Source organism: Dermacentor silvarum, chromosome 7, assembly GCF_013339745.2.
Source record: "Dermacentor silvarum isolate Dsil-2018 chromosome 7, BIME_Dsil_1.4, whole genome shotgun sequence".
In the NCBI taxonomy this organism is placed as follows: Eukaryota; Metazoa; Arthropoda; class Arachnida; order Ixodida; family Ixodidae; genus Dermacentor; species Dermacentor silvarum.
The window spans coordinates 71,856,127-71,867,110 of NC_051160.1; the positions used below are offsets into that span (position 1 = coordinate 71,856,127).

The following is a 10,984-nucleotide window of genomic DNA, read 5'->3' on the forward strand; positions in this document are numbered from 1 at the left end:
TCGTGCATAGCGTTCGCAGCCAGCGTTTGCAGGTAAACATTACCATAACTTAAGCAGCAGTTGCCGGGAAGCGTGAGCAGCAGTCAGGGATCGTTGAATTCTATCGCTGAATGCTCTCAAAGGGGAATCTTAAGCGTCCGCCAAGTTCTGTTTTGAGCGTGTGGACGGAAGGATGGCCGCCGCGGCAACTCTATGGTATATGGCATCGGACATGCCGGATGCATCAACTCACCATCTCGGTCTTGAGGATGGAACATGAGTCCGTGCCGTTCTGGTCGAACCCCTCGATGGGCGTGTAGTAGGTCGAGATGCGCACCTGAACGCGAATAAGAAGCAATCAGAAAAGATGAAAACAGGTGAAAATGAGCTAGTGGGACGGTTACACAAAGTCGAGTACCAAGAATACTAGGCATAGGAGTGGAGTGCAAGTACCGCATCGGGTATGACAATCAAAGGTGCTTATAGCTAACGTTATCGAATAATAACCCCCCAATGTGCAATAATCTCAAAGCCAGATAAAAACGCCAGATAAAAAAAATGAGCAGAACACATCAATGCAAACGAATAGCCGAACGATTCTAGAAGGCTATTCGGTTTATTAAATGAATGATTCGCTTGAACGCGTATATTTGTTGCAGCGATGTCTCTTAGGTAGCGTTTGCTTTTTAACACGAAAGTGTTTTATGCCGGGGTCCACCAAGACTTCACTGACGTATTTCCGTCACGGAAATACGTCATAGAACATAATACAAAGAAAGAAACCAGAAGAAAACGTTCCACAAACATGCAAAATTTGGAAATCGAACCCACGACCTCTCGGTCCGCGACGATAGATCGCCGAGCGTTTAACCCATTGCGCCACAAACGCATTTGCAGAGAGCTACACAGACGCGCCTTATATATCTAACACTCCTCCGTGTACCCGCGCTCTTGCTCGGGGCGGTGCCGCCGCCTACGAGCAGAAAAGAGAAGTACTGCATTATGACACTAACGCGCACCGACAGTGAACGCTTCGGTGGTCTCAGCACTACGACGCCTCGATGCCAGCATTCGAAGGGACGCTGGCATCAAGAATCACTACCAACGCCACCTAGGTGGCGTTCACCGTACTCAGCACAGCGGAGCGTGGCCTCCGCAATTAGCTCTGAAAATGTTTCTGAAGTTGATCGCGGAGGCTGCAATTACGACGCGCTGTACGCGCTGATTTGACTCGGTGACGATTCAGTTACGTGCTTTGTCTTGCGCGTTGTATTAGTGTGTCAGTTACGTGCTTCGTCTTTCGCGTTGTGCTAGCGTGTGCAGCGTAGTGCAGCTTCCATATGCACGACGGTTGCTCATGGTCATCGACGTTGGTAGTCGTGATGGAGGAGACGTGCCACCAGGCGTCAGCGTGGGTGCATCAACGCCTAAGGGCGCTTTAGCCACAAAACACCAATAGACATTATATATCAATGTGCAATAAACATTACACTACTTCTGTGAAGACACGTTTCACTTTCGTGTTCTATATCGATTCCTATATAAGAGGGATCAACCACATTTTTTTCTCGCGTAATTCGGCAGAGAACAGAACCGTTAACCAGCACATCAGTAGCAGTACCGTAGCCCCCTTTTGCAGACGCCACAGGGGAAGAGGATGGCGGGAGCAGAGAAGGGCAATCCTTTTCGAGCGCTCCAGTAGCTCCACCACAGTATTTGAACGTTCGATGTACCAAAGGTGCACACTGTCGCTTACGCTTACGAAGCGTACGCGCTATTCGCTTACACACACCATGATGCCACTGAGGCACGTCTGCAACTGAGCCAAGCACCACCTTCACATTGTGGCCCATTGCCAGTCTTCTCAATCACCGGAATAGTCCTGAATGTTTAATAAAATATGACGAAACATTCAAGTTACCGTTGCAAATGCCACGTCTAGAATCATTGGTTTGTGAGAACTACGTTCGCATCGTAGGTCTTTAATCGAATATATTTACTGAGGGCGACGAACGCGCCCAACTCGGTTTTGTGAGAGCATGCGCCCTTTGTATCAGCGGTGAAGGTCCGACCGCCAACTACCAACCACAGACCGTCAAGCATCGACCATGAAAACGGAATAGGGAGCGAAAGCTATTCGCTTTAAAACTATTGTGTTTCCGTAAATAATATGCGGTTATTGGATATCGATTCATGGGAAAGGGTGTACAGCGCCAAAAAAAAAAAAAAATACAAAGACGACGCTGCACAATTTACCATATATAGGTGCCAACTCGCCCAACTTTCTATGGGAGTTGTGGCGCATATAGTTGTCTTCTTTTCTTTCTTTTTTTTTTTTTGAGTGGAAGGAGGGCGGGAGAGCACCGCAATTAATAGGTTATCAAACAATGGTTTGACCGCAAAAGTGCTTTCTGTCAAGGAACGTAGAAAGACACAGATGACGGAGGCGCTATTAATTACACAAAGCGGTGTTACAACCCTACTTAACAACGACGACGAATGGGGTGAACGATGCACGTTTGTGGTGAATTAAGCGGAGTGCGCTCGTCGACAGACATTGGTCAGACGAGGACTACATCGTTGTGGAACAATCTTAAGTGCCTCCGTAGACCTGGTGTTTAGCTGAAAAATGCACAGTGTTACCGTTGTCAGGCATTTCAGGAAGACAATAATGGGTTCCACCAGCAGCATACCGGGTATTATGTGCAACAGTAGCATTCCGATAACTTTGGGGGCATTGTTGCCACCCGCTGCTTTCGGTGGTACTGGCCCGGACCGCCCACCTTACAACTGTTATTTCGCTGTCTAAAAAACTTTATAGAAAAAATTTCGAGCACCTCGAAAGTATAAAAGAAACCCCACGCCTCGTCCTCCTTTCTTACACCGTCTCGTTTCTGACCTTTACGACGTAAATTGCGATGTTTTGCATGAATACTCCTCGTCACTGTCCGGCCTCTCGACATCAGACGTCCATTGTCATGCAGTCTCCTTCGATCAGCTCATACGTCGTAACACAGCACTGGGCAACAGTTGACCTTCATGGCAGCAGTTGACCTTTAGACGGGGTAACGTCTCACGTATTAACAGCGGGACAAAGATGCGCGAGAAAAGAAACGGCGCCTCTAGCGCTATCGCAGACATATGAAAGGTACTGCGCACACCACCTTAAATGTATGGCTGTCGCGCTACGTTTACAAGTTGATCCGCACGACAACGTCAACACAGACGTTTACGAGCACCCTACCAGCTAATGTGTATGATAGATCAGTACAATAGAGTCTGTCCCAGAGAACACCAGCTGCTACTACACTTTTCGAAGCACCCTTGTATATTAACGCATCATATCGGCCATTATTTTTCATGGAGGATATTCTAGAGTAACGCAAGTTATGTCGGGATTTAGGTGTTTTTTTCTGTCGGAGTGGTCGACTAAATGTGGCAATGGCTCAGCCTACCAGGAGATCTGCTGCGGAAACAAAGTCGTAGGTTTGATTTTGTTACGCATAATGACGGAGACAACAAGGAAAGAAAGAAAGGAAGAAAGAGAGACAGAGAGAAAGGAAGAAACCGGAATGAAAGAAAATAACCTTGCACAGAATATGTGTGTGGTAAATTGCGCCAGACTGCGAAAATTAGTACGGCGCCCTCCAGCATGGCAGCCGCTCATGGAGTATGGAATTCTGGGGCACTATAACGTAAAATGATTCCAAACTGTTTTTATTCCAAACTCCTGACGTCAAATTTACGTAACCACCGACGCAAGCATCGGGCGGTGACCCGCCGCGTTGTCTGAGCAACCCAATCAAACACTCTCCTCGTTTATAGGAGGTCACCTTTGCCCGCTTTCAAAACCAATAACATTGTCTACATTCAGCGGTTTTTCTTATCTAATTGGCTGACAAGAGGCGAGGAGCACGCTCTAGTGGAGAGGGTTTCGATGGGGCCGAGCCAGCACAGTGAAAATAGATAACCGCATAAAGAGGGTGGTGCCGGCTTCTCCCATTGGTCCGCTTCGCCTTACTTAGCTTGCGGTGGCTGGTCGAAAGTCGCGGCGGCGTGCAACGGAAGGATAAGAATGCCGAAAACGGATTCTCAACAAGGAAGAGTTGCAAGCGCGATGTCGTATGCATGCCGAAAGGGCTCGATAAGGTTTTACTGCCACGCAAAAAGGTTTACCATGCGCAAATAAATACATGCTCACCGGCCGGTGCGAGTAGCGAGGGCCTGAGCGATCGGCGGGCAGCCATCTTTGATTCCTTTCGGAACGGGGCAGGCTGTGGCTATTCAGAAAAATTTTCAGTTTTGTTCGGCATATTAATGTATTTTTTTCGCGTACACGTCACTTTGACGTGGTGAGTTTTCGCGGTTTTGTGACGTCGCGTGACAGACAGGCTAAGTGGGCGGAGCCAGAAAACATTGGACCAATCTAGCAGAGAGCTAATGGTGAAAAGACATCGAATCAGGAATGATTATTTTTCTTTTGTGCGGTTTAATCATGCATAATCAGTGTGTACACGTTATATCAGATGGGGAACTATCGCGGTTTTCGTGACGTCGCGTGACAGACAGGAGAAGTTGGGAGCGGCCCGAAAATGGTTTGGCCAATCGTGGAAGCTGATTGCAGAAATTGGAATCAAAACAGTTTGGAATCATTTTACGTTATAGCGCCCCTGGTGCTGAACACACCATTGCTAGTTCAAATTCCGGCCGCAGCGGCAACTCTTCGACGTGGAAGAGGCGCAAAAATACTCGTGGAGTGGGGTGCACGTCAAAGAATGTCCAGTTAATAAAAACTAATTTGTAGCTCTCTCCTATGGTGACTCTCATAGCTGAACCTCTTGCATAAATATTTGCGCCAGCTCCGTGACTTCAAAATGCAGGGGTGCCAGCAGTCCGCTAAGCGGCACCACACTCCCAGACAATGAACTCCCAGACAGAGACAGTGAATTGGATGCAAATAATGGAAACAAAAAGGACCGTGAATTGGATGCAAAGAATGGAAACAAAAAGGACCACGGAGATTTACAAGAATGAGAATAAATAAATTAGAAGGGAAAATCTGTACGATAAAATAATGGGCAGTGCGTTGCCATTTGAGGCTCGAGCCAGCTGCCTAAGGACAAAAACATACCGGAGGAAATATTCGGAAATAGATGAGGCATGAGTATGCTGCAGCAAAAATCGGAATGCCACTAAGCACATCCAAATGGAATGCGCAGGGTTCATCCAGTTAGAACCGTGGGTAACGTATATCTCCCAAAAGCGCTTGGATTTAAAGCGGATGGAAGCATCAACCAGTCAGCAGTCGAGATAAGCAAGAGACGTTTAGAGTATTGGTGGAAAAAAAGCAGGGAAGAGATTGATGCGACTTGATCTCTTACAGTCATAGGTAGCGGTACAAAGTAGATGTTGAGGGGGAAAAATATGAAGCAGATGTATACAAAAACGCCAGATAAAAATATACATAGCATACCTGATTAAATCAAGCACGCTAGGTGACTACTTGTAACCGCCCCCGTTTCAGAGGTAATGCAATTAAATCATCATAATCATCATCGTCACCTTGGTGTCACTAGAGCATGGGCAACTTTCGCCATGCTCTGCCGTCGTTCCTTTTGAAAGAGGAAAAAAAAGAAGACTAGGAGGCAGCATGAGGTCAGGCAGCTACCCTCGACAAGCAGCCTCCTCTCACACCACCCCTCCTCCTTTTCTCTCTATCTCCCTCCCTTTGGGGCCGATCTGCTCGTTGACCATTAGTGAAGCCCGGTTTTGGAGTCACTTGACAGGCATAGAAGAAATACAATGAGGCTCTGCTCTCAGTCGTAAGCGCAAAAATGGTGATCGTTATGATACTACAATCGGTAGTAAATGACCTCGGTTTTTCATTTCCACCGGAATTGCACAAGCAAGTGGCAACCGCAAATGACTTGTACAAAACAGGCAGCAGAATCAGATGTCACTGTTAGATACAGCTTCCTGAAAAATGTTATATTATTGCGCAAAGCGGGCCTTCGAAGCGATTTCCCGTTCGAGTGCCACCTGCTGCCCTGTTCACTCCTGCAGTGCCCCTTGCTGCTACAAGGCCGCTGACACGCCATGCGGTCGACGCTCGAGTGATATAATTAAATTTGGGGAGGCTGTACTTGTACCAAAAGGCAGTGACATTGTGAAAAGCGGCACTGTTTTACAGAAGTGACGAATAGGAATAAGCAAAGTGGTGACGCACCACCCACGGGTACTTGTTGGAGGACAGCGTGGTGCCGTCGACCACCTTGGTGTCTGCATTCAGGCCACACCTGTTGTGTCCTGCGAACAGAAGGGGGGTACAGAAAAAAAAAGTTGTTCTACATGTAGGTGACTGATATGCAGCATTCACCGCCTAACTGCAATGAAACTAGTTAAGAGTACGCCGTAGGTGTCTACTGGTGTCTATCGTAATTGTCAAGCAGAACACTTCCCCGATGCGTGTCCATGCAAGCGAAGATTTCTTAGTTTTGAAGAACTGTGCATTGAAACAGGACCCATGGTATGTCCTACAATGTGCAGGTCTCTTTAGAGGCAGATTACGACTTGTCCATGGTGGTTTCTTTTCTTCGCACGCCGTGGTTGGCTATGGTGTTGGGATGCTAAGCACAAGGTCGCGGGATCGAATCCCGGCTACGGAGGCCGCATTTCGATGGGGGCGAAATGCGAAAACACCCGTATACTTAGATTTAGGTGCCCGCTAAAGAACCCCAGTTGGTCAAAGCTATAACAGAGTCCCCCACTACGGCGTGCCACATAATCAGATCGAGGTTTTTGCCCGTAAAACCCCATAGTTAAATTTTATTTATTTTCTTCGTGTTCCCTAGCTGTCTGAATCTTTCGAAGAGGTGCCATTCACAACTGAGAGAAAAGTTCTTTTGCAATTCGTTTTATATACGTCTGTTGACGTCTATAGCCTCCTTCAGATTGGTTAGTAGTTCCAGTAGTTAGCATATCAGTTATGTGCGAAACGCACTTGCTCTAGCTACTGACGAAAGACCCCGTGGGGACGATTTCCGCACTTTATATCGTTTGTTACTATGCGCATGCGTAATAAATCATTTGAGGGAACTAAGAACACATAGCACACAGTCCTTAGTCAAGCGCCCCAGTCGACCGCGGCTGATCATATATTCATGGGAGTTGTGGGTGCGGAAGGGGTGTAGATTGTGTTGCCCATGCAGATTAAGCACTGTACGGGTGATGTTTTTAAGTTTTGCAAAATTGTAAAGAGATGACATAATTTTCGCCATTGAGCTAGATTTATCAGAGAGGCGGACATTACTTCACGAGAAATCAAAACACATGTTCAACTATTTACCATAAATTCACTTATTATTCTTTAAGTTAACTACTTAACAGCACATATTGCAATTGACGAATTGTAGCCGATAAGGTTACAAGGCATGTCCACTTGGAATGAATTTCCAGAATGACGTCGGTATGCAGATATGCGCCATCAAATTCGCTGTAAAAATGCGCTGTTGTTCCAATTACGTTTTCACCCAAACCCATTTTTATGCATGAAAGCACAAAAGTAACTTGAACATTCCACCAATATTTTGGTATAATTTTGGAAAGTATTCCGCCAACATTTTGGGAAATAATCATCATCCTAGAAATTAATTTCAAGTGGATACGTCTTGCGAGCTCTCTGGCTACAATTAATACATTGCAATTATTAAGATAATTAGTGTTTTTCTTATTAGTTGAATATGCATTTCAATTTCTCGTGCTAGTAATTTCCGCCTCCTTGAATAATCCAGCTGAAGGACAAGAATTATGCTACCTGCCTCAGGCTATTTTTAAACATACCATGGAACTTAAAAATCATCGCCCTGTATAAGCCGATACAAGACGATACAAGCCTCAGTGTCCACCTGCACAGTCAATAAAGGTTAGAAAAAGAAACGGCCACCAAACTGCAGAAGTGGTGCTAAGAAAGCTCCGAAAAAAAAAATTCTTCATAGGTATGTGCCAGTACTACAATTGACACATTAATGACTGCGACGCTGTAGAACCGATTTTTTTACTCCCTTCGGAAGTACTAAAGGTTTGTTTGCTTGCTCACGAACTCGCTGTAACGCCGCAGCAGTTGCTACTGCAGTTGCTGCCGCACAAAAACCACAGCGGAACTCCCCAAAACCAGCTTCGCAGTAAAATTGTCAATTTCGCCCCAAGGCGGAGCATTGGAAGGTATAGCGAGGTTTATAGCATTGCACTTTAGGGCATCTTAGAACGTCAGTGGGATGACAAGCACCGCCAGTGGTGCTACGGGCGTCGGACCTCGATGGTGCTCGAGACGAGACCGACAGAAATCCATCGGTGCTTTAAGTGCCCTATGCAAGGATTTCATCGGTTTAGCTATGCGTTTGCTGTCCGTTCGGATGCGGTATGCACACAGCTGATCAGCAGGCACGCTAGTCTAATGAAACGTTTGCATGGTCCTATTCGACATACTTCTAACAGAAATTATCACGAAATTAGACACGATAGCATGAAAAGGTACGACGAGCAAGCGCTAAATATTGCTAGTGCTTGCGCGCACAACTCTCTTGACAGCAGCGGTAGGCAGAACGCTGCTATGTCTCCTCTGCAGAGCCGATTGTGTGGAGTGCGATGGTGCGTCGTTCACTTGGCTATGTCGTTTTTGCAGCCAGATTCCCTGCGCATAGCTCGCGCTTCTTGAAGATTTTATGACCCTTCGAGCACGAGCCGTTCATAAGCCGGCGACACCGTAACATCACGGCGGCGATAATGGTGAAAACGCGCCTCAGACGTCCGCACAGTTACTGTTCCAATAGAACTCGAAGCGTGCCCAGTCATCTATTTATACTGTTGCTAGACTCACTGTGAAACGTTTTAATGCGTAATAACAAAGACAAGGTAAACACACTCGCGCCGACATGATCCGGCTGCTCACTGAACGACCCGCCCCCTTACTCATTTCTCTCACTCACTCACTTGCCCGCTCACTTTCACAGTTAACCGCTTACTCACCTCTATTTCATCACCAACTTACCCATTACCTAATAGCTTACCAACCGAATCACTCACTCACTCACTCACTCACTCACTCACTCACTCACTCACTCACTCACTCACTCACTCACTCACTCACTCACTCACTCACTCACTCACTCACTCACTCACTCACTCACCCATTACCTAATAGCTTACCAACCGAATCACTCACTCACTCACTCACTCACTCACTCACTCACTCACTCACTCACTCACTCACTCACTCACTCACTCACTCACTCACTCACTCACTCACTCACTCACTCACTCACTCACTCACTCACTCACTCACTCACTCACTCACTCACTCACTCACTCACTCACTCACTCACTCACTCACTGATTGCTGCCCTCTTACATGCAGGAACTGACGGCTTTAAGAATAGTTACATGACGGAAGACTCACATATAACGACAAGGACAAATGAAAACATGGGCTAAATGAAGCATGGCTCACCTCTGACTGAATCCACGCTTGGTGCTCTCTGCGTTGCCTGCGCACGACAAAGTGCAGCAACAATTATATTCTATAGTGAAATGAAAATACTACGTGAAGTACGGCGTTTACTACGATGTATATTCTCACAATATGGTGCATGTAACTGGGAAAGGAAACATTGCAAAGATGGGCAAAATAAACGTGTCAATTCTTCGGGAGCATCCGTCCCCTCACGTTAACGTTGAACATTTTTACAAAGATTTGGTTTCGACCAATAGTTGGAACCAACGGACATCAATCCTTGTGCAGTTTTTTTTTTTAATGGTAGCGTAAATTTAACCAAAATTGAATACAGCATCAAAATATTAACACACGCTACAAGTATTTTAGAATAACACAAGCCGCTGTGAAAATTACACTGTCCAGAAGGATAACGTCGACGATATCATGGTATGTTAACTGCTAACGTGATATTTATGTCGCCTACAACTGTAAAACAATTATGTATTTTAATTTTGCCACAGGTGTTTCATTACAGGAACATTTTTAACTCTTTGAAGCCTGGAAAGCTCATACATTATCGCAGCACTCTGGACTGACATTAAGTTGGACATTTCCCGGATTCTCGATATCAGCCCGTCTGTATTTTGCTTACAACGTGGATGCCTAAGGAAAGCCAGAATTCCACCACGTACATTAATACTCGCAAGAAGACACCGCATACATCAGTGGGCAGTCCTTTAGGGTGACCGAATATTACTGAAGAAAAATTTGCCCACAATCACAGAGCAGTCAGTAAGTCAATGTATGACATAAACGCTACTCTGGGTGTGTTCCAATGCTGGCAAGTATGGGAGGCGGTCTACGTAGACAGTTAAGTAAGGAGACAGCCAAGACGTCTTCGAGCCCAAGTTATGGAACGCGTCTAGAACTCTCTGGAAGACGCATGGAAGATGCCGCTGTGACGTGACGCCACTTTGCGGTGATATAAAAAAGTGGAGAAAAGTCTACATTATCTCTGTATTTGAACTGTTCGCCTCGCCTACAAAAAAAAAAAAAAAAAAAAAACGACGTGATCTACATTAGGCGCATAGGAAAGCGTGACTACATCTTCTTGCGCGCAGGTGGCGTTCCCGTCGAGTTTCCAAGCGTCCTTCTTGTCCATCTTATATGGACAAGAAAGTCGCCTACAACGATTCTTACTTTGGTGCTGTCTTGGACGCCGTCTTCACAACTGGAATGAGACTTAGACGGCCGCTGTCTGCTTAGCAATCTGTACTGTGCCGTCTACGGCGAGTATTGGAACAGAGCCTATGTTTCAGCAAACGTTTTCGCAGTGCTTCTTGACACTTGTTCACACGTGAGACCACTACTCGACAATAGGATAGTAGCCCTATAGGAACCTTGTACCACCCGGAGGGCGCTACGACACTTTCATCTATCCCACCAGCGTCGCCGACACCTGCCGCTATGGGTTTTCTGAAGACATGATACTTCGTCTTTCATCTTGGGGTTTTT

At 46.2% G+C, this 10,984-nt stretch overlaps 1 protein-coding gene across 1 annotated transcript in view; it reads right to left on the reverse strand.

Moving 5' to 3' along the window:
- LOC119458952 (chymotrypsinogen B-like) overlaps positions 1-10,984 on the reverse strand; it is a 41,996-nt gene that overhangs the window by 17,252 nt on the left and 13,760 nt on the right. The window contains exons 3-6 of the mRNA XM_049671527.1: positions 10,670-10,700; positions 9,485-9,554; positions 6,206-6,285; positions 233-316 (exon numbers count right to left, since the gene is read on the reverse strand). Of these exons, the coding sequence (XP_049527484.1) occupies positions 233-316; positions 6,206-6,285; positions 9,485-9,554; positions 10,670-10,700 (265 nt within the window). The remainder of the gene's footprint in view (positions 1-232; positions 317-6,205; positions 6,286-9,484; positions 9,555-10,669; positions 10,701-10,984) is intronic.